This window comes from Eubalaena glacialis, chromosome 12 (assembly GCF_028564815.1).
Source record: "Eubalaena glacialis isolate mEubGla1 chromosome 12, mEubGla1.1.hap2.+ XY, whole genome shotgun sequence".
Lineage (NCBI taxonomy): Eukaryota > Metazoa > Chordata > Mammalia > Artiodactyla > Balaenidae > Eubalaena > Eubalaena glacialis.
The window spans coordinates 52,398,673-52,423,172 of NC_083727.1; the positions used below are offsets into that span (position 1 = coordinate 52,398,673).

Sequence of the window (24,500 nt, forward strand, 5' to 3'; positions counted from 1 at the left end):
TGTCACAGGCACTGGCCAAATAACTGTGCTCCTGACTGTTCAGTCACCACATGCTCAGTGAGTTGATTGGGTTGCCTGATACCACCTAAGCTTTCCCTTAGTGTCAGTGTCACCTCTTTACATCCTATAGAGATGTGGAGATGTGTCTTGAAGGGTTGGGCTTCCCTCTTGTCCCCCTGACCAGCTCCATTGCCAGCTCCTGGCATGCCACCCAGGGCTGACCCTGGGAGGCAGCTGTAGGGATTTGTGCAGAGGACCCTGGGGTGGAATCTGAGTTCTGCCCACTAATGGGTGATCTCATGCGACCTCTCTGGGCCATAGCTCTGCATCTGTAAATCCAAGGACAGTAATACTTATCTTAGAGAATCATGAAAATGAATAGAGATGAAGTAGGTGAAGGCCCATCTTGGGAGCATGTGGGGCACTGTGTCTTGCTGGGGTGGCCTTGTTGTAGGAGAGTGGCTATTGTGGGGTAGAGTTCTGAGCTTGCTGGTGGCAAGTGCCCTGGGCTGGATCCTGCTGCCTCAGTGCTGGGGAGGGGAGGGAGTCCTGGAAGAGGGGCTGGGTTGTGATCCTTCACTCATCGTTTATTCAATAAATATTTGTTAAGTCCCTAAGTTGTACTAGATGCTAAATTAGATGGGATATGTGGATCAAGATACAGTGCCTCCTTCAAGGAGCTCAGATATATTAGGAGACACAGACAAGGATACAAATAAATGGAATGACATGTTTGTGGTGTTGTGATAGAAATTGTCAGTCACAGACACTGGGGGGATGTAGAACGGAAACATCCTATCCAGGCAGAGCTGTGCGGGAGGAGTCTCTAGAAAGCCACCTTCTTGAGGAAAGTGATTCCTTTTTATCTAGCCAAGGGGAAAGGCCTCACATTTCAGGGAGAAGCTGATGGCTTTTGGAGAAAGGATAGATCTCTCTCTTGAAAAGCTGGGCAAAGATCAAGTAACGGCACTTCTCTGACTCCGACCTTAGAGAAAACTGTGAGTGAGGGCACCACCTTAGAGGCTTCTGGGGAGACTTGTGATTCAACTCACTCACCTTGAGTTCTCCTTCTACCCTTCAGTCCGACTGGAAGCAGATCAGTTTCACCACTATGTTCAAGCCCATGAAAGCCACCTGAAATGAGCTAGGAGTAGGTAATAGGGCAAAATTCCAGGGCTGCATCAGGGGACCCCCTTCAGTTTGGATGTCCTCTTGGTTCAGTAGCAAAGGGGAGGGTGCCCAGGGCCCCTCGGGGAGTGCCAGGCTGCAAGGACCTGCGGAGGGTGAGGTGGAGAGAGGTTAGCAGGCCGCACGCTCTGACTTCCCTTGGTTGTTCTGCGGCCCCAAGAATCTCAGCCCCACAGACCTCTTCTCTCTGAGCATCCTGGACCCTTTGGTCCTCATCCTAAGGGTACAAGTTGCCTCAGAACCGTCCTCCTGCCATATCGTGTACAAATATCTCTTCTCCCCTCCTCGGTGCTTAGCTTCTTGAAGGCTGGAGGGGAGTATGGGGACCGGCTCAGCCATGGCACCCTGGGGACTTGGCACGTCTCCACATAGGCCACCAGGCAAAGCTCAACCAAGCTGATGTGAGTCTTGGCAGAGCCCCTGTGATGCTCCCAGACCACGAGCGTGTAGGAGGCCTGTGAGGAGCTGCTAGCAGGCCACTTGCCACTCACCTCCCTATTTGCCCAAGGGCCGTCGTGGGACAGTCTCCCATTGCCTCCTGGGCGAGGCCTTCACCTGGCTCTCCCGGAGGGTGCAGCTGCAGCCTCTAAAACTGCTTCCTGCAGCGTGAGGGCTCCTCAGCAACAGGGTGCAGTCATCTGGCCCTTTTTGTTTCTGTGTTGTCCTATGGGACAAGGGACACGGGGGCATTGGTGCTCTTCTCGCTGGTGCTTCAATGTCAAGTGAGAAACTGTCTGGATTGAACAAGGGCTTGTTGTCTTCTTACTGGAGGTATCTGTCAGCTTTGTTCTTCAGGGAGTTTAGAGATCAAAACCTGCACAGATTAGAGGGCGGGGGCTGGGAGAGTTTGAGTGGTCTTTATCTCTCTGCCTGTTAGGAGCAGAGCCGGGACTAGAGGCTAGCTCCCTAAATTTGGGGTCATTTCCACTAGCACCTAATACTATGCCTTATGGCCTATGAATGCCCTTTGAAACAATTGCTGGTCCAGTCAGTCAAGTCACTGGGGTTATTAGTTGTCCTGGTCAGTACAAATGCACGCAACCATGGCACCCAATGAGCGTAGCACCCACATATTGGCTTGTGATTTGTGGTCCTTGCAGGGTCCAGAGCACCTGACCTATCCTATCCCGTACATGCTAGTGCAGATGGCCCTGGCTGATCAATGGCTGCGGATGGTAGAGCCACTCATTCATTCTTCTCTGGAGTAAGAGATTGCGCATGAGCTCATTTATTTGTTTGTTATTTTTATTTTTGAATAGACACAAAATACAAAAGGTAGAAAACAGTATGCAGAGAACAATCCCAGTCCTCCCACCGCCAACCTCCAAGAGATGAATGCTACCATTTTTAAACCCTTCCTGAGGTATTTTATGCATATATAAGTGTATATATGTGTGAGTGTATATATTTGTATGTGTATCTTCCTCACCTACCATATGATAGCATGCTATCCATGCTACTATGTAAACTTAAGCATTTATCTTGAAGGTCATTTGCTCTTATTTTTCTTAGCCACGATTCTGCTGACCACAGCAATGGCAGAAAGCATTCTATCTCCTCCCTCCTCCAGGTTCCTGCTCACAACCCATGGGTTTGCATGTGCACAGAGCTCCAGGTGTGGCCACAGAGAGACAGACTCCATTCTTGGAGATAGCAGGAAAGATGGGAAATTCCCAAAGGAGGCTTCCTTACAAAGTTCTGCCCGGTCATGAACTGACCTGCCTTTCCATGTCAGTCTGTCGGGGTCTAACTAGGAAACCTCTTTAGTATTTAAGGCGCTGGGCATGTAATGCAGGGAAATGGTGGCACAGTGATGGAAGAGCCAATACAGGAGGCTGGACCATTAGCCACAGTCCCTGGAGGTGAGCCACTGTAGGCTAGAGGGGCAGAGGGGCGAGGTGGTGTGGCAGGAGGCAGGGCCAGGCCACCCAGCAGAGTGTGGGACCACGTGGGCCTGCCTAGCGGGAGCTAGAGCCTCAGAGGAGAGGCAGCTCCTGGCGGAGACCCAGCAAAGCAGAGTCAGTGGGTGACAGAGCCCTGGCTTCACCCATGCCAACAGCCACCTCCAAACTCAGACCGGCACTTCCCATTGAGCAAACGCAGCCAGCAGCCAGCTGTCATGGCAAGCTTGGAAAACAGCTTTGGGGACCAGGCCCCTGGTGTAGAGAACTGCTGCGCAGCATAAGGGGCGGAGCTGAGGGAGGCCGGCCAGGGCTGGCCCGTGGAATCTCCGGAGGGCTGTCTTCTCTAAGGACATCACCTGAAGGGGGAGGCCTGTCAGTGTGGGGGACTGGAGTTTTAAAAAAGGGATGAACACTTGAAACAAGGAGGTGGCAGCCAGTGCTTCTGGGGTCTGGCCTCTGCTTTCCCTTGTCCTCTGAAGTTTACCTTCTGAGGAGCAGCTCTAGGCCAGATGGCGGTGCTGGAGTTAGAAGCAGCTTCCTCTTCTTCTTGTGCCAGCTGAGGGTACTGGCAGGACCCAGAAAATAGTTGATTGAGGGTACCGCCGAGCAGCTGCCCAGCCAGTAAATAATTCATACCTCTGCGGTGTGCCTGCCTCTCATGCTTTCAAATGTTCTAACGTTTTCCAAACCCTGCAGATTGGAATGGGTGTTTTCCCCACTTCGAGGCTCATATTCTCTCCTCCTCCTTCATGTATCTTTCCTCCTTCCCCTTAAATATATGAATTTTGGCTCTCTATCACCCTGGCTGCTGCACCCTTTCCTGATGCAGGGAAGGTTGCAGAATCGGGGGGGAGGGGCTTTTGTAAGTTCAGCCAGGGGTGCAATGGATGTGACAGGCTTTAGAATCTACCCTCTCAGCTGACAGCCAGTTACAAGAAGGCGGGAAGCCCTTGCGCCTACCCAGCAGCAGAGCTGGGAGTTCTGTGGAGAAGGAGGCGCCTGCACCTTGAAGTCTCCACACACTTACTCTGCACATCTAGAAGCTTCATCTCTGGGGACTGAGGGGGTAAGTCTGCACATTAGAACCCCTCTAAAGACACTGAACAGATTCATCGCCTTCAACGTTCTCTTGAACCCACTTTCTACCTGGTTATTATGTGGCATAACTGGGGCTAACCAGTCCTTTTCGTCCCTGGGTCAGTTGCTATTTTTCCAGAATAAGGTGGCTTATTTATAATTTCTTTGTACTCACCCATGTGTATTTAGACATGGAAAGACAAGGGCATATCAGTATGCAATCAGTGGATAAATAAGTTACATTTTATTCTATTCTCCCTTCTATTGTATTAAAACAATTACAAATAGAGTTTGGGGCACCTTAGCTTAGTCTTCTGAGTATCATAAAGAACTCATAGCCTTTCACAAACAATTATTTCAATTCACTATATTACCATTGTTATTATTATGGTTGATTCATAAATTGTTACAACTTGCTTCTTTGTCCTCTTAGCACCACCCCTGATATTCTTTTTTTTTTTTAAACATCTTTATTGAAGTATAATTGCTTTACAATGGTGTGTTACTTTCTGCTTTATAACAAAGTGAATCAGTTATACATATACATATGTTCCCATATCTCTTCCCTCTTGCATCTCCCTCCCTCCCACCCTCCCTATCCCACCCCTCTAGGTGGTCACAAAGCACCGAGCTGATCTCCCTGTGCTATGCGGCTGCTTCCCACTAGCTATCTATTTTACATTTGGTAGTCATCCTTGTCTGGTAATAATAAGATGTTCCAAGCTAATTCTGGCCTTTCTCTGTCCCCAAGATACAGAATCAGCTCCCTCTAAGGAGTCTTGGTTTTTATTTCCAGTGGAAAATAGTGGCAGAGAACAAAAAGTGAGTGCCAGGAGTGAGTACAAATGAGTGTTGGTTTTGGCTTCTGTGGGCCCAATTTTTGTGACAGAATTGGGGAAAAATGTATATTAAGGGAATTCTTTTTCTCCATTCAACAGATTATATTGCTGTCCCTCTTCTTATGGTATGAAGCTTTCATTGACCAGCAGAGTGTTCTATTATGTTCATATATTTCTAGCCAAAATTAAAACATATGAATGCACAGCTCTGACACCAGCTGTGGGCCGGGAGCCTCGGTGAGATGGCAGACTCCATGGCGAATGGTATTGCCACAGGTGCCAGGTGCACTCTGTGGGGGCAACATTGCACCAGGTGCTGTGAAGAGCATAGTGACAAATGAAAGAAGCATGGCCCCGGGCCGCCAGGGATGGACAGAAATCACTTACGTGCTTGCAATGAGAAAACTATATAAACCATCATTTAATCAGTGCCTGCTGAAACTGGCGGCACAGGCAATAGGTGGTGAAGGAGTTGAGAGAAGGGAGAGATCAGTGTGTGGAGAAGGGAAGGTCCCTGAAGCAGGAGGGCTTAGGTCACCTTGGAGAGTGGTTGAATTTTAGATAGATGCCAAGGCTCATCCTACTTGCTTGAAACCACCTCACATACAGACCTAAGAAGCCTGGGGAGCCGTGGGTATTAGGATGCGTACGAGGCTGCTGGCAAAAGAATGATGCTAGAGACTCTGGCTTATGGTGAATTCAACATGGTGCCCCCAGAACGAGAGAAAATAAGATTCCGGTTGTACTTTTTTTTTTAATTAATTTTTATTGGAGTACAGTTGCTTTACAATGTTGTGTCAGTTTCTGCTGTACAACAAACTGAATCAGTTATATGTATACATATACCCCCTCTTTTTTAGATTTCCTTCCCGTTTAGGTCACCACAAGAGCATTGAGTAGAGTTCCCTGTGCTGTACCGTAGATTCTCATTAGTTATCTGTTTTATATATAGTAGTGTATATATGTCCATTCCAATCTCCCAATTCATCCCACCCACTCCTTCCCCCCCATGTGTCCACACGTCCATCCTCTACGTCTGCCTTTCTATTCCTGCCCTGCAAATAGGTTTATCTGTACCATTTTTCTAGGTTCCACATATAAGCAATATTATACGATATTTGTTTTTCTCTTTCTGACTTACTTCACTCTGTATGACAGTCCCTATGTCTATCCACGTCTCTGCAAATGGCACTATTTCGTTCTTTCTTATGGCTGAATAATATTTCATTCTATATATGTACCACATCTTCTTTATCCATTCCTCTGTTGATGGACATTTAGGTTGCTTCCATGTCCTGGCTATTGTAAATAGTGCTGCAATGAATGTTGGGGTCATGTATCTTTTTGAATTATAGTTTTCTCCACATATATGCCCAGTAGTGGGATTGCTGGGTCATATGGTAATTCTATTTTTAGTTTTTTGAGGAACCTCCATACTGTTCTCCATGGTGGCTGTACCAATTTACATTCCCACCAACAGTGTAGGAGGGTTCCCTTTTCTCCACATCCTCTCTAACATTTATTGTTTGTAGAGTTTTTGATGATGGCCATTCTGACTAGTGTGAGGTGATACCTCGTTGTAGTTTTAATTTGCATTTCTCTAATAATTAGTGATGTTGAGCATCTTTTCATGTGTTTGTTGGTCATCTGTATATCTTCTTTGGAGAAATGTCTATTTAGGTCTTCCACCTATTTTTTCATTGGGTTGTTTGTTTTTTTGATATTGAGCTGCATGAGCTGTTTGTATATTTTGGAGATTAATCCCTTCATTTGCAAATATTTTCTCCTATTCTGAGGGTTGTCTTCTGGTTGTACTTTTAAAATGACAGTGAGAAAGAGCATGACTGACACCAAAGTCAGAAACCCATCCCATGCAGTTAATAGAAGGAAATAATCTCGAGTCCATTAGGAGGCTAGAGAGCCTTGTAACTACCTCGTCTCAATGCTTTTAGAAACAACAGAAAGCCATTGGTCCTGCTTCCGGTCTGGCTGGCCCATCCCTTCTCCATGCACCACCAAACATCCCTGAACGTACCTGCTCTATCGCCAGCTCTGTGCGTTTAGCTTGCTCTGCCTGGAAAATCCTAGCTCTGATGTCACCTTTTTTGTGCTTCTCCTGCCTCCACTCTTTCCAACCCTGTTAAAAGAAATGATTTCTTTTCTCCTTGATGTTCTCATAGCATTTCATAGGAAACCTTTGTTATACCATCTACCTCACATATTATTATTGCCTCCTTACTTGTCTGCTTCTCCGTAGTGCATATCTTAGGGAGATGTGTTTTATTTACTCTTGTCTGTAATCCAAGTGCCTATGCACAATACTTGACACTCACTTCATATTCAACAGATATTTCTTGGATGTATTAATAAATGAAACAGTGAATGAATGAATGGATACATGAACACATGCCTCAGGATTGAATTAGGTGACTCAGTGGCCCCATGGGATTGGTGTATGCTTTGAATTTGGTAATTCCTTGTTCTTTACCTTGATGAAGTACCATTAGCCAGGATCTTGATTTATGTGTATTAGATCTGCAAGGCAAGCAGGTAAACTGTCATCCCCAAATTCATAGACCAGATCTTAGTTTCTCTTGGTTTCACCTATAATATTTCTAGCCAAGCCTGTTTTTGATAAGAAGAGGGAGACTTAGAAAACCAGCAGCAAATCACTTGATTTAATACGTTGTCAGGATTTGACAACCACTTAAAGGTTATAACTTGGAGATTTAGAGACTTGAATGTTAGGTTGTTCTAAGGACAGGATCTTTTAATGTTTACTAAAGCTCTTTGCTCTAAGATGGCTTCCAGTTCTGAAGTGAACTGAGGCAGTCTGTATTTACCAAAGTCCACAATTGAAAACAGAGAAATTCAGAGGTATCATATATACCTCGGGATTTTGACAGTTCTCAAATGATTTATATAGTTGGTTGTATCAAATTATGTGCCCATGGCTAGGATGTCCTTGGAAGCACTTGAGGTCTTTTGAAGGTCTCTGGAGATGAGTGGAAATCTTTGGGCGAAGAGCAGTAACCCAGCTGCCAACTGGGTGGAAGTGCCTGCAGGGAGGTGGTATCAAGGGCGGTAAAGGCAGTGAGCTGGTTCTCTCAGGAGCCCAGCAAAGCACCCCTGTCCACCATCTGTTTATGGACATTCTTAGCTCTGAAACAGCCTTCTCTGTATTATTGGTTATAAAGTCTTTTTGCCTTTTTGTTACAATTTATTTGTGATGTTAAAGCAGTGGCCAGTGAAGTTCTGTGGCTTAGGAGCCAAAACCGTTAGAAAACAAGAAAACAAAAGGCCATCTAAAGAAGCACAAATTTCCAATAGAAACTTCCAGAGAATGAGAATTATTCACTCATTGTTTATTTTCCCTTTATACTACTTTTCTGCCTATGGTTTAAAAATTCAAATAATGCAAAATGGTACAAAGAAGAAAGCAAAATCATCTTTCAATATTTTTCTGCCCAGAGCAACTACCATCAGCCTTTTTGATGATTATCTTTCTCAGACTTCTTTCTGTGCCTAAACACATGCAGATTTTTCTCTATCTGTATATGTAAAAGAGGTATGAATAGAATCGTACTATAAATGCTATTTTGCAATCTTTATAAATGCATGTATATAGGCATGTATGTATATACACACAAATTACAAAGTATTCCATTTTATGAATGTGAAATAATTTACTAAACCAAGGCTGCTTTGAGAGGGGCATTTTGATTGCTTTCAGTGTTTTACTGTCATAAACAATGTTTGAAGAATATCCTTGGCCATCTATCTTTGTGTTCTTCCCAGATTATCTTCTTAAGATAAATCCTTAGGAGTGACATAGCTAGATTAGGAAGTGTGCACGTATAAAGCTTGTAAGTGATTTTCAAATTGTCCTCCAGAAAATTTAACCAATTTCTACTTCTACCAACAGTAAATGGGAATTTCCTCTACCCCCTTGCCAACATGGAGTATTATCAGGGTTATTCACATTTATCAATCTGATAAGTGTCAAATGATATCTCAATTTACTTTTTGGAAGGTTACCAGTGAAGTTTAGAATCTTTTCTTGTAATAATTGATCATTTATTTCTCTCCTCTCTCTTTCCTCCCTCCCCCCTTCCTTCCTTCCTTTTCTTTCTTCTTTTTTTCTTTCTTGCCTTCTCCAACACACCCCCTGCCTTTTGTGAGTTGTCTGTGTCCTTTGCCCATTTTTCTATTGGAGTGTTAATTTTTATTTTAATAATTTGAAGGAGTTCTTTGTATTAACCTTCTGTTGGTTCCATATGTAGCAAATAGTTTCCTCAGATTTTCATTTATTTTCAACCTTATTCATGATTGTACTTTTGCTGTATGAAAGCATTTGTGGTCATGTCCGTCAGTCTTTCCATGTCCACTTCCTGAGTTTTCCATCATACTTAGAAAGTCCATCCCCATCCCAAGAGTATTAAAAATGTTGACTTATATTGTCTCCAGCACTTCTTTTTTTTTTTTTTTAATTTGCAATCTTTTTTTTTAAATAAATTTATTTGTTTATTTATTTATTTATTTTTGGCTGCGTTGGGTCTTCGTTTATGTGCGAGGGCTTTCTTTAGTTGCGGCGAGCGGGGGCCACTCTTCATCGCGGTGCGCGGGCCTCTCACTATCGCGGCCTCTCTTGTTGCGGAGCACAGGCTCCAGACGCGCAGGCTCAGTAGTTGTGGCTTACGGGCCCAGTTGCTCCGTGGCATGTGGGATCTTCCCAGACCAGGGCTCGAACCCGTGTCCCCTGCATTGGCAGGCAGATTCTCAACCACTGCGCCACCAGGGAAGCCCTCCAGCACTTCTTAATGTTTCTTTTATTTTTGTATATTTTAGTCTTAGATATCTCTAGGATTTGTTTTGCTGACATATAGTCAGAACTTTATTGATTTCTCAGTGCCAGTTGTCCACAAATTATTTACTGAGCTGTCTGCATTGATATGAAATGATCCTAAATTTCAAACAAATGGAAACTTAATATACGTTTAATTTCTGGACTAACTTTTCCATTGATCTGATTGCTTATTTCTGTACCATACTACTGCCGTTGTTATAGTTTTATAACACATTTTAAGAACCAGAAGGGCAAGTCTCTCCTGCTGGCCTTTGTTTTGTCTTTCTTTTCTTAAAATCAGTTTGGATTTTTAATGTGATTACACTTAATTTATAGAATAATTTATGTAAAAATTATATTCTTAAAATATCCATCTGTCCAATGATAGATTAATATTTTAATTTATTCATCTTATTTTTAAGGCATAAGTAGAATTTCAAAAACCATTATTTTCTTCATGTGACTTCTTCCACTTCTTATTAAGTCTATATGAAGAACAGAGAAGGGTCTGAAATTTTATCCTCTGCAAGCAGACAGGTTAGCCTACCCCGGTGTCGTGGATGCTGGCAGAAGAAAGGTGACTGCTAGATCAGAGGCACAGCAGGTGGTATAATCTTCATGTTCCCATCTGCTTCTCTTGTCCAAGTTCCATTGTGGATGCTTTACATGCAGTAGTCACAGCTGAGGAACTCTAAGCTTAGGGAACCTTAATGAGAACTCAGGGTAAGTTTCCTTGAGCTAACTGCTGAAGAATGAGGGTACTAAGCCAGAGCAGGAGGAAAGAGCATTGTAGGCAAAGGCCCTGTGATGGGAGAAAGTGTGGCAACAATAAATATCTGGAAAAATGGCCACCATAGTGATTCCATTATCTTCTGGCTAATGGAGCTGAAGACAGCTAGCCTGCTTATTTTTCCTATTGTAAATGATCTGTTTGTTCTGCCTAAATGCTTATAGATTTTTCCCTTTGCTGTTGAGTGTATTTTTTTTAGGATTTTTTTTGTTGTTGTTCATTCTTAAAGGAAGTTTCTTAAGACACAGAGAGACTCTTTATGCTTGATGACAGCCTCTTAATATATCTTTGAGTATTTTACTTTGCTATTAGTTTTGACCTTTTCCTTAAATATTTGATAAATTGTGATTGTCTATCATCCATAGTTTTGTTTTCCCTAAAAAATTTCCATCTGTTTTGTTTCCACTGCAGTCCAAGATTGGGACCTTTCTTTATTTTCAGTATTGATCTTTGCTATTTTTACTTTTTGTTGTTGTTCATGTCTTAGTTTTGGAAAGGAAGACTTTGGGGACCCTGCAGTTTTGCCACCATCTTTTCCAAAGTGTCTGGATCTGGTTTTTTTCATTTTGTTTTTTTTTACCCACAATAAATGTGTATTTATTTATAAATTTCAAACATGTGCTACACTGCAAAATTATGTGTTATAAAATGTACACTTGGAACAACAGAAATTTTAAAAGATGAGATAAAGAGAAATACCTAAAAAGGTTTTAATACTTTTCTCTCTAATGGATCATCTTGATCCCTTCCCCAGGCACATACAGCCCACTTTCAAGACATTACCCTAGAGATAAAGGCTGTCAAATGTGATGCCTATTTCCCCAGCCTTTTCTCAGTGCATGTACTAACGTATATATCTTATTTGTTAAAAACGATGAGGGCATACCAGTTCTTCAATTGGCTTTCTCCATATAACATTACATGTTGGACAGCCTTCCTCTCATTACGTAAATCAAACTCATGATTACAGCTCCACAGTAACCCATAATCAGAAACAGTTCATTTCTTTAATCAGACATTTACTAGACATTTAGAATCTCCTGATAGACATTTAGAATGCTCCTAATTGTTCATAAAGACAAAGAACACAACAAGGACCACCACTGTATGTTCACAGATTATTCATTTTTAACCAAACATGTGACTAGAGCTGCATGGTTAATAGTCTGCTCACAACTAATAAGTTACTCGATTTGCCCAAGTGCCCTGTGGAGTAGGCAGTATAGAGAATCATTCTCATTCTGTGGATGGGGAAATGGAGGTTCCAAAAGTCTACCTGATCTAACACAAAATAATAAGAGCCACTACGTTCTCCGTGTATCGTGCTAAGAACTTGACATAGATTATCTGATTTAATCTTCACCAAAGTCCTAGAGGATAGGTATTACTACTATCCCCATTTTAGAGATGAGGGAACTGAGGCTCTGAGAAGTCAGCAACTTACTAAAGGGCACACAGAGTAGTGGGTAGCGGAGTGAGGTCAGACTCTGAAGCCTGGGCATTTACTGCCTGCCACTAACTCATTAGGGCTAGGGTGGGGTGGGATTGGGGGCCAGCACACCTACAGCCCTCTTCGAAATAAAGTACCAGCTACAGCTGCAGTCTGGGATGGCCTTGACACTCTGCCCTAGACCCTCCCTTGGTCACATCCTCATGAGCAGGGAGAACATTTTACACAGGGTTAGTAAAAAATATTTCAGGCAACGAATTCAAAACTGAACTGTATATCACACGGAGCTCTGCTCAATATTATGTAACAACCTAAATGGGAAAAGAATCTGAAAAAGAATAGATACATGTATATGTATAACTGAATCACTTTGCTGTACACCTGAAACTATCACAACATTGTTAATCAACTACACCCCAATATAAAAACAAAAACCAGAAAAGCTGAAACGAAGTTAACAGAAAAATCCCCTAGTTCTTGAAACTTGTTCTCTCTCTGTTGAGTTAATCTCTTTCCCACCACCAATGTCAAAGGTTTCTGGCTTCTTCCTCCTGGTTGGGGCCAGCTTCCTCCCATAAGGGGCACCTGTCAGTGTCAGCCACGTGCATTACTCACATGGTACATAGATGTGGGCGGCCCAGTTGCCCCGCTTGTGGGGAAAGGTGAGCACCCGGCCCCCGTGTTTTGCGCTACCATCCGCAGGCCACTCCTCGGTGCCCGGGAACATGTCCAGTACACTGTCAGGTACTGGCAACTTCTGGCTGGGAAGGGGGCTCCGACCCTGACTGCGGCCTCCAGTTCCCGGCCAGACCCGGGCCCGGGCCCCGGCCTCAGCCTCAACCTCGGAGCCGCTGCTGCTGTAGCCCACCCGGGGCGCCACACTCATGGGGGACCCCCTCCACTACAGCACAGCCTGCCTGCCAGTGGTTGAACCACACCAGGAATTCCTCTGCGCAGGAAGTTGGATCTGTTATTGAAAGAACCATTTTGTAGATGCTTTCCTCCAACTCTCTAAAATTATTCCAAGAAGACATTTTGAGACTCCCCCATGGTTAAAATAGACTATTCAGTTTTTAACAGCTTTCTGTCCCATTACTTAAAATTGGATTTATTTTTGTGTTAAAATGGTATATATTTGTAACAAGGAATTGGGGAACAGCATCTTCCTGATTGATGGACGAAATACATAATCATTCAGGTATGGTGAATTGAGGAGACTGTGGGAAGACTCCCTATCTCCAAGTATCTCCCCAACCACTAACCAGTACTTAGTATTCCACTAAAAATACTTCACTGTTGTTCCATTAGCATGAAGTCCGTTGATCAGATTTAGTTATCTGGAAAGGTCCTTCATACTCCTGCGATGGATGTGCTTCTATAGAAGGGAGTGGAAAGTAGCACAAGTCCTGTTTTTTCCTCCCACTAGGGAGAGGGAAGTAGAACAAAAGAATCCAGTTTAAAAGATGACTATTTTTCCTAGGAAATTATTTCTGGCATATTAGAAATTTGGGGATACTTAAGTGTAATGTTGAGTGATACAAATTCTTAGGATAATGTGCTCATTAGTTTGTTACCCTTCCTTTACTCTTCAAAACCTGTTCAACAAGAAGAGTTTTGTGAGGGAGTGACTCAGTTAGCAGAGTATCCCAACTCACCAGGGAAGGAGTGCTGCTAATTGAACCTTCCAGAGGACTCGCATTTTCATGAGAGGAAAGAAATTCAGTGCCTTCTCTGATTGTGGATTTTCTCTTGTTGACTTTTGATCTTGTTGTTATTAAATACATTGCTGACCTCCTCATTAGAGGAAAGTAGAAAGGTAGAGAAACTTGTCCTAGACTAGGAAAATTCCTGTTTCCAAAATCTGTAAAGATAAACTAATTATGAAGAAGCAGAAACTTGATCATGGTAGTTCAAAATGGGATTCAGATAAAGTTTCACATAGCAAAAATCTTACTGAATAATTTCTTGTGGTTTTTCAATGTTTTTAAAATCCTCTCTTTTGAAAATGAATATTTGGGTATTTGTTGGCACTGTGGAGCAGAGACACTAAGTCTAGAAATAGTCTAGACATTTACATATTTGTTTACATATGGGTTTATCTGCATTGATCATAATTCCTTGACTCTAAGATGTCTTTAAATATATCACACGTCATTATTTCATATACCACTAAGAAAGAAAAAATGCTCCCTATGGAATTCTGACATGCTTACAGTGCTTTAGGGTGCATCCTGATTTCAAAGATGTTAATATGTGAAAAAATATGCATCATAGAATTGATGAGATATAGTATTTTTCTTAAACTGACAAAAACAGGGAAAATTGATATCCTTAATAACCTGTCCATCTATCTGAAATATTTAACAATACAGTCAATAGGTTAATTTATGCTTTAAAATTCTATTTACTAGGTATGATATTTCTAAGAAAAATCAAGACATTGATAGAATACCATTAATATTCAGAGAATTAACAAAGTGACCTTACATCTATAGATGATACGCCCCAGATTTCCCCTGTCATGTTTTTTTAAATATTTATTTTATTTTATTTTTATTTTTTAATATTTATTTATTTATTTTTATTTTTGGCTGTGTTGGGTCTTAGTTGCGGCATGCAGATCTTTTGTTGCAGCGTGGGAAGACTTCTCTCTAGTTGTGGCGCGCAGGCTCAATAGTTGCGGCACCCGGGCTTAGTTGCCCTGTGGCATGTGGGATCTTAGTTCCCCGACCAGGCATCAAACCAGCGTCCCCTGCATTGGAAGGCAGATTCTTAACCACTGGGCCACGAGGGGAGTCTCTTCCCTGTCATGTTTTTAAGAATTCCCACTATTTGACATTTTCATTCCTGAGTAAAGCAATCTGGTCCCTGCAGTGTTGCCCAGACCAGGGTGTAGGGATTGCTTCTATTGTCTTTTCCAACTCTTTCAGCAGCCTTTTGAGAAAGAGCTTCTCATTTCCACTATTAGGTATCACTAATGCTCAGAAATGAATTTTATCACCTAACATCACCCCTGAATTAAAGTCTAAAGTTCTGTCCCACTTGCCACATTCCTGAACATTCCAGGAAATGTGATCCTTGAGCTCATGATACAGCTGCGTTCTCTAGGTTGAGGCTGATCAACTACCTCTTGCTGCAAGATTTAGCCAACTTTACTTGAGAAGCTTATTACAAGTATTTTTAATGCTAAGCATATTATAATACGAGGGGGAAAGGATTTGTATGTGGTGAACAATTACCCATAGTCCCACTATCTTTGCCATTGGCATCATTTTCTCACGTTTCCTTCTAGTTTTTCACCACATAAATTTTTGCAGAGTTGAAATAAATTTTATGTGCAATTTGTGTGATGCTTTTTCACTCAACCTCATGTTATTAAAAAGAGTATTGTTCAAGGCTTGTAACTAGTTGACTGTTTTATTCTGTAGATATATTAACCATTCCCCTATTGCTTGTCATTGGGCTCTATCCATTTTATTTTTGCAGTTCTGAATCATGTCAAAATGAACATCTCTGTATGCAAATCTCTGTCCACATTTTGATAGGGGACATAATCAACGTTAATCCAATTGATTTGTACTGTTAAATTTCTTTCATGGGAAAAAAAAGGTCATAACAATCTGTCACCCAACCAAAGGGTAGGAGTGAATGTGACAAAACGGTTGTGTTTATTTAATACTGTTATTATTTCAGTTCAAAGTTGAACTGGGAAACTGAGACACATAGATAAAGTTGTCTCCTTGCTGGTGACACCATCTGTTGTGCTTGTTGCTGGGAAGCTGTTGTCCTCTTCAACTAGCCAGTATCTTCCCTACTTCACTATAGTCCCGTGGAAATTCACTATCCTTGAAATTATACCAGGAGCCCAACAGCACTTTAAAAGCTCCTACTGGTGCCTGGCTCTCTCATATTTGGTCTTCCCCTCCCTTAAGGGGTAGGTATGGCCAAAATCACCAAACCGGATCCATGTTTGCCTTGCAAACCAAACAAACACTTCTGTTTTTGTTTTGCTTTGTGTCTGGACTAATTCTTAGCACCTCTTCTGCCTGTGAGCGATTTGTCACTTCCTTCTGTAAGACTGGCACCAGCAGAAATGCAGTCTCAGAGGATCCCGGGGAGAAAGCGAGGCCGACCCCCACTTCACTCAACACCTATGAAGATGGCAGTTCATAACCTTTATTCTGCTTCAGCTGGTTCTTTACCAGCAGTGAAGATCCCAAAGAAAAGAGGGCGGAAACCTGGGTACAAGGTATGGCTCCATCATCTCCTTTCTCCAAAGTGGAACTGGGCTGGGGCATGGCGCTTGGGCAGAACTCCAGTGCAAAATGTGATGAGAGGTTGGAAACTGGGTAAAGACAGGGTGAGAAATAAGTTTCTCTCAATGAAGCATGTGACAGACGAGGCTTCATTGTTGCAACATGGCACACAATACATGCTGTCGCTGTCGTGTGCATTTTTACAAGTGGAGAAAGCAAATTACACCAGATGGGGAAAGTTGTAAGGCGAGCAGATTTTAGGGTCATAGCTAAACACACATTATTAAGCCTCGCATCTCAATTAACGTTTCAGACACTGAGCTTTCCCCTGACTGTTCTTATGAGGGCGGCTCTGGAAGCCACTTTCCAGAACTCATTTGTCATTAATTTCAGTAGAAGCAGATGATGTCCCTGAGACATTTAAATTAATAATGCGAGCAAGCTAGTGTCAAAGGTCGTGAAGAGTTTTCCCTAATAGAGCCTCAATAAGGGGACTCATCATGAAAATTCAGGGTGTTAATTCATAGTTTCCTGCTTACAAAAGGCGCTGACGTCAAGATTGGCTACAAGGAGACATAACAGCCAAAATGAAAATCCTGTTACTCTTTCAAGAATTAATGATTTGGCGAGGCTGTGGGGTGGAGAATAAATTCTCTGATGTAACTGAAATCACGTAAAACAACCCAAACCCGAGGGAGAGCTTCTCCTCTAAGATGTTTTTGAAGAGTCTGCTAGAGAAGAAAGATCATTGAGTTGTTTTCCATGAGCCTTTCGGGCATTAGAAAATGAGCTTCAGAAGTTTTCCTTCGTCTATTTTTCTAGAAATAAAGAGCTTATGTTTCCATCTTGAGATCTGAATACGCAAACCAAAATGCAAATTGGCAATTAACTCCCATATATTTAGGAAAATGTATGGAAATTATTTCAGGTCAGCAGAAAGACAAAGCTTCCGGAAGAATTGGTAATGAATTCAACCTCTATCCCTTTGGTTCTCCACAGTTCTTCCAACTGCTGGAAAATAGACACAATAGGTAGGGGGAAGGTGACTTAAAGTTATTTGGGGGTCACTGGTTTTAGTAAAAGAAGCTTTTACTCAGCCAGCTCTTGAAGCAAAGGCTTCTGTCACTGGTTATTTTTTTAACAAAGAGAGCTTCCTTTTTCTCATGGGCACACCGGTTTCAGAATTGTGTCTCTGAAGCTGGCCCAGGGCAGGTCTCTCTGCTCAGCTACCTGCGCAGTTGCTGGGGTCTGGGAATTGCATCTGGAAGGCTGGAGCAGGGCAGCCCTTCTGTTTATAGAGCCAGGGAGTGAATCCAGGATCTAAAGAAACACACTGAAAATTTTTCTCTCCTATTTGGCCTTTCTCCTGCTCCCTTGGGAGCTGTGACCCAAGAAAGAAAATTACCAACAGACACAGCATTTCTGGGGCCAGGAAAAATGGAAATTCACTCTGTGGAATGAACCCAACTTTGCAATTTTCCTGTCTCCTGAAAAAGGCAGTTTTCAGTTCTCCTAACACTCAGAGACAGCTCAGGGCAGGAAGAAAGCTTTGGAGACGGTTAGCTGACATACGGGCCCTGCACATGGCAGGTGGATCTTATTCCCATGCCTCACAGGGTCTCTTTTCTGGGGACAGCAGGCCACAGCTCTTCTTTCAGTCCACCTCCCATATATTTGAGGAAATTGTGGGAATTATTTCAGGCCAGCAGCTCCCAGATAGCTCCCCAAGCCATGGGCTTCGTGTTGGAGAAAAACGGCTCCAAACCGGGTGCCAGTCTGTATGAAGTCCCGACCCGCTCCTGGTGACAGGAGAAAAACGTCTAAAGTCTTCACAAAGCTAAAATGATTCCACCTAAAAGATCGTCCTTTATTCTTTTTTTTTTTTTTTAATTATTTTTAAGATTTATTTATTTTTGGCTGCACTGGGTCTTCATTGTTGCGCGCGGGCTTTCTCTAGTTGTGGTGAGCGGGGGCTACTCTTAGTTGCGGTGCGTGGGCTTCTCATTGTGGTGGCTTCTCTTGTTGTGGAGCACAGGCTCTAGGCACGCGGGCTTCAGTAGTTGTGGCGCGCGGGCTTAGTTGCTCCGCAGCATGTGGGATCTTCCCGGATCAGGCTCGAACCCGTGTCCCCTGCATTGGCAGGCGGATTCTTAACCACTGCGCCACCAGGGAAGCCCCAGGATCGTCCTTTATTCTGAAATATCTGCTTCCTGCTATTTTGGTGTTAAAATCTATTAAGTGTCATATATTGTGAGGGTTTGGTAATCTTAAAAAAATGTCCTTACTTGGCAAAGTAAAGTTAGCAACGTATTAAGTCTCTCCGGTTTTATTTTGACAATTTCTTAGACCCTGAAGCCCCATTTTACCAGTAATGAAATGGTTTTAATTGTGGAGATGCCAGCAAGGAAACTGTACAGTTTGATTCCATTTACCAAATGGCCACTCATTTGGCAATTTTAACTACCTGGCACACAGTTGGGGAGCCAGAGTTGTTAAAAAAAAATCCTGAGCAAGTGAAATAAGATATTACTTGGTCTACCCTTAAAGATCTTGTATTTTATTACTATGAAAATGCTTCCAAACCCTTCCTCAGAGTCTGTTTACCTTTATTGTAGACGCATTTCTTACAAGCTTGATTATTGCAGTTTAATAGCCTTTGATTTGAAGGGGAAGATATTTTGGGGAGAAGATTGCACACACAGCTGGATACTGAAAGTATAATTATATGATATCATGTTAGTAATTTAGAACAATAAAATAATATACAGTAATATTATCAGTTATAAAATAATAACAATATAACTTTATGTCAGCACATTATTATATTTATATTAACAATATTATCATAATAAAATGATAAGTATTGAGCCAGGAGATTCTGAGGATGCCTGGTTGTACCAACTGTATCACAGGTTTGTGCTGGTTGACATTTGTCGCTTCTTGCCTGGTGCTGTCCCAAGCTGCTCTGTCAATCACCTCTGTGTCCCTGCATGTGTGGAAACTCTCTCTGGTCCAAATATGGGTATAAGCCTCTCCCTTTAAGACCCAAGCACAGCTAACACAGGCTGTGATATTTAACCCCTTCTCTGAGTCTTGAGAATAACATGAGCAAATTATAGGCAGAAAAGGAAGGGTTTAACTGGCATTCAGATGTGAGTGCTCCAGAGTTCATGGGTCATTCCTCCTCCCAGGGCCCATCTGGCCATGTCTCTTGGCCCCGGCCTGCAGCCACTTTGCTGGGGCATGCTTGCTGCTGTGAGTATCATTTTATGGCCTTGCTACCCCATTCTCACCCCAGTCAAAGGAAGGAAAAACCTCTTAACGTCATATTTTCTCTGAAGAGCCATACTCTGCCTGCCATGAAAACAGCTTTGTTCATTATAGAACGGAACATTTACATCTCAGTTTGAAGACTCTGCTGTTGATTTAGGTCCTCAGTTCAGAGACTCCCCAAGGTCAACAGGTAGAATTTCCGTACATTTCATGACTAAGGAGACCATGGAAGTCTTTTTAAAAAGATAAAGAGAGAGGGGCTGCACCAAGGATAAACCCTAACTTCCATTCAGTAGACATATCTGATTATAATGGCTCCAAATAGCGGGATTTTCAGCTTCTGTGTCTTTATGATTTAAGCAGGAAGAAAAAAGTGCCGGTTTTTTAAGATAGCCGTTTGTCCCCAGTACACAATAATAATAATTAATACTAATAGCAATAATAGTCATAAGTAACACCTACTGAGCACTTCTACATTTGAGTCTCTGGGCCTAAGCACTTTATATCTATATTTCTTATAGATCCTTGATAATTTCATAGTGAGAGGAGTCAGAAAAACTGCAGGAATTAGGCATGAATTAACCATGCTCCGCAGCCTGAGGCCACATACTGTCGGGCCAGCAGCCCTCTCCACCTCAGCAATCTCTTTGCATTATTGTTCAGAATAGTATTTGTGTTTCCTGATTCAGAAAAGCGTAGATTACTTTCTGTCTGCTCTGTTTAACTAGCTAAGAAAAGTGTAACATGCTCTAGAAAGAATATCATCCCTGAAATATTAAAAACAAATAGTTTAAATGTTCTAAAATGTTAATAATTGTATCATTCAGCATACAAATTCAGCTGCTGTAACAAAAGCCAAAGAGCAGTGGCTTAAAGAAGATAGAAACTAATTTCTCTCTCATGTTACTGTCTGGGAAGGCCATGTGGGGCTGATTCGATGACTCCACTGTGTCGAGGACCCAGGCTCCTTTTATATTGTTGCTCTGCTATCTTAACACACAGTCTCTACCTCATGCTCTAAGGTGGCTCCTCCAGGTCTCACCATCCCACTACTTCGGCCAGCAGAATGGGGACAGAGGTGGTGGAGGGCACGTTGTTCCCCTTTAAGGGTGAAACCTTCAAAGTTGTATACACCCTCACACTTGCAACTCACTGGCCAGAAGTGAGTCACTTGGCCACACTTAGTTCCACGAGAGGCGGGAAAATGTAGTGCTGAGTGACCATGTGATAAGCTGAAATCCAGGGATTCCATTAATAAATGAAGAAAGGAGCATGGATATTTGGGAAAAGCCAGCAATTTCTGCTAAATATTTAAAGGACAGTCTTCCGTTAACTGGAAAATTCACTTTATAAAGAAAGTAATTTTCTGAAGAGCATGAGTAAATGCAACATTTTGTTTTGTTCCTCCTTTCTTATTGTCATCCTTTTCCCCCCGGAAAAAGTATGTGTTCTTGGAACTGTGTAACAAGGACGTCAAGTTAACAAAAATCTCAATTAAGAGAATGTTCAAACTTAAGTAGAAAGGGTTTGTTTGTTTGTTTGTTTCAACATTTGTTTAAAGCCTCTTTCTAAAGTGTGTTTTCATTATAACTGTTGAATTGGCTTCAGTGCTTCTTTGATTATCCAGATCTTGTATTGCCTTAAGAGTCATAGTTACGAACACTAATGGCAGCCTAATAGTATGGAAGGGAAGAATCGACATCTAACCTTTCCTGTGCCTATTTTCAAGGTCCCCCTCTTGCTGATGGTGCATATGAAGTACCACCTGTGGCCCGTGAGGGAAATGACTACACAGGCACTAGGCAGGGGCCATTCCCTTGGGCTGAATGGTGTGCAGCACCTAGGGAGGGGACGGTCTCTCCTGGGGTTTTCTGTGACCCTCCTGCCCTCAGCCCAGGGCTGGAGCAATGGTCAGGGGTGAGGCTAAGCAGTGGATCTGGGGCAGCGGTATCTGGTGAATGTTTCCTGACCAGCATTCTGAGTGTAACTCAGACATGAATGTTAGTTGGTATTTTCACTTATGTTAAGGAGTGAGAGAAATGTAAACAGTGAAGTTGTATGTTGGAATTTCACTCATTTGTCAAGGATGTGGTTGACTTCTTTGCTGAATTGGATAATAGTTTGTGAAAACAAAAAATATTTGTTTTTTCATTCTATTCGCTGTGTAATGGCTACAGACAAGACACACTTTTAAGTTTAATTTGCATTTTTAATATTTTCTCCATCACTCTCTTAAGCCTATAAGTCAACAAAACAGTAAATCCAGCCCTATTTGTAGCATTTGCCAATTTCCAAGGTGTAAATATTGCCAACATGGCCAGTTTCAAGGCACCAATGTGACTTTCCTGAAAGTGGAGTTGGTAAAAGATGTGCTGCAGTATCACTCTTGTACTGTATTTCCACACAGATGCAACAGTAAAATAATTAGAAAGTGATGAGTTTTGAGTATCTATTACCTTTGTTCTTAATATATTTTAAAAATTAATACTCTGTAAGTGTATGCACTTTAATTTTTAATAATTGCTGTGTTTAACAAACAACTTGCAATATTCCTGAAAATTTAACAATCACCTCTTTTGAACCAATATAAGCTGCTCCACCTCCCCACTGCTCTGAGCTCTGCTATGCGCAGGATGCCTGTAAGTGTATGTTCCATATCCCCACTGTCATCTTCAGGGCTGACCCCACACCTGCTGGTGCGTAGAACTTGGCTCCCTCGCCAGTTTCTGTAAGAAACTCCATCACAGCAAGCGTTCCTTGAAATGTGTGGTCTCTACTAAAGATTGTTGGAGTCACAGGGCAGAGTCGACATTCATTAAATACTTCACATGGATGGATCTGTTTTTCTGCATCCCGCTTTATCCAATGATGGTTATTTTTGTTTTCCTTTTTCTTCCTTCTGTCTCCTGGTACTCACGGAGTATGGGCTTCACGGCTTCACTGTCTCCTCTCTCGGCTGCCCTCTGTCAAGAGGAAATTAACCCATTCTTCTCAGCCCCACCCAGGCAGAATGGTAGCACCACCTCCGCCTCTGCCTCCGTGCACACTAACCCTAGAGCTGGGAACTGTCTCTCCTGGGGTTTTCTGTGACCACCCCCGCTCTCCAACGCCCTCACCCCAGGGCTGGAGCAATGGTCAGGGGTGAGGCTAAGCAGTAGGTCTGGGGCAGTGGTATCTGGTGAATGTTTCCTGACCAGCATTCTGATGTAACTCAGATATAAATGTTAGTTGGTATTTTCACTTATGCTAAGGAGTAAGAGAAATGTAAACAAGGCCAAAGGATACTGGCCCCTCCATCCTTTGCATGTTTAATCTCTCCCAAGGGAAAGGAGAAAAAGGTGTGGGTAAACCCAGAAACAGGCTGACTCCTCGGAATGGAATTAGGCCATTGGCCACAAACTTCTTGTTGTTGGAGCTGATTTGCATTTCCAACAGGCAAGTTTTTTAGACTAAAGTCTAAGGTTAAACACGGTGAGGTATTCAATTTTCCCTAACCCTGCTCCCTGAATCTCCGCAGAACCCTGAGGGAGTTTTGTGTGAAGAAAGATGAGCCTAAAGGAGCAATGTGCCCCCAGGGAAAGCTATGGGCAGGGACGTGGACAAAGCTATCCTCCAATGGCGTGGGAGAGGAAGGAAGGGAGAGAAAACATGATTTTTAAAAAATAAAATCTGGTATATCAGTTTCCTAGGGCTGCTGTAACACAATACAACAAACTGGGTGGCTTAAACAGTGCAAATTTTTTAAAAATTTTATTTTTATTGAAATAGTTGATTTACAATGTTGTATTAATTTCATGTTAGATATACATATATATCACTTAATATATATATATACATGTTAGATATATATGTATTACTGAATATGTATATTCTTTTTCAGATTCTTTCCCATTATAGGTTATTATAAGATATGGAATATAGTTCCCTGTACTATATAGTAGGTCCTTGTTGTTAATCTATTTTTTATATAGTAGTGTGTATCTGTTAATTCCAAACTCCTAATTTATCCCCCCCTCCTTTCTCCTTTGGTAACCATAAGTTTATTTTCTATGTCTGTGAGTCTATTTCTGTTTTGTGAATAACTTCATTTGTATCATTTTTTTAGATTCCACATATAAGTGATATCATATGATATTTGTCTTTGATTTACTTCACTTAGTATAATAACCTTTAGGTCCATCCATGTTGCTGCAAAAGGCATTATTTCATTCTTTTTTATGGCTGGGTAATATTCTATTGTGTATATATACCACGTCTTCTTTATCTATTCATCTGTCGATGGAACAACAGAAATTTATTGTCTCACAGTTCTGTAGGCTGGAAATCTGAGATCAAGATCAGCCAGGTTGGTTCCTTCTGAGGGCTGGGTGGGAGGATCTGTTGCTGCACGCCTCTCTCTTAGCTTTGGGGGGCCTCCGGTGTTCTTTGGCTTGTGGATGGCATTCTCCCTGGGTCTTCACATTGTCTTCCCTCTGTACATGTTTGTCTGTGTGTCCAAATTTCCCCTTTTTATGAGGACACAGTCATATTGGATCAGGGCCCACTCTAATGAGCTTATCTTAACTTGGTCATCTGCAAAGACCCTATTTCCCAATAAGGTCACATTCACAGGTACTGGGGGTTAGGACTTCAACATCTTTTGGTGGGGAGACACATTTTAATCCATAGCATCCAGTATAATAATCTTTATCTTGTAACTAGACATTTAGTCCATTTATATTTAAAGTAATTATTGATAAATTTGGGTGTAAATCTATGTCTTATTTTCTGTATTCTATTTGTCTCACTCATTCTATGTTCCTTTTACCTGTCTTTCCTGCCTTCTTTTGGATTTTTAAGCATATAATTCTTTCTTTTCTACTTCTTGAAGTTTAAGC

At 42.2% G+C, this 24,500-nt stretch overlaps 2 protein-coding genes across 3 annotated transcripts in view; one reads left to right on the forward strand and one right to left on the reverse strand.

Moving 5' to 3' along the window:
- Positions 1–12,701: 12,701 nt before the first annotated feature.
- Positions 12,702–12,980, reverse strand: LOC133102613 (U6 snRNA phosphodiesterase 1-like). Its single transcript, XM_061207658.1, has one exon. The coding sequence runs from the start codon at positions 12,978–12,980 to the stop codon at positions 12,702–12,704; it is 279 nt and encodes a 92-aa protein (XP_061063641.1).
- A 3,207-nt stretch (positions 12,981–16,187) lies between these two features.
- The window catches only part of SCML4 (Scm polycomb group protein like 4), a 58,633-nt gene continuing 50,320 nt past the window's right edge, over positions 16,188–24,500 (forward strand). For both annotated transcript variants that reach the window (XM_061207292.1, XM_061207293.1), the window contains exon 1: positions 16,188–16,343. In XM_061207292.1, the coding sequence (XP_061063275.1) occupies positions 16,188–16,343 (156 nt within the window). The remainder of the gene's footprint in view (positions 16,344–24,500) is intronic.

Excerpts from the sequence above, each read along its gene's own strand:
- LOC133102613 (XM_061207658.1), bottom strand. The coding sequence starts at position 12,980 with ATGAGTGTGGCGCCCCGGGTGGGCTACAGCAGCAGCGGCTCCGAGGTT.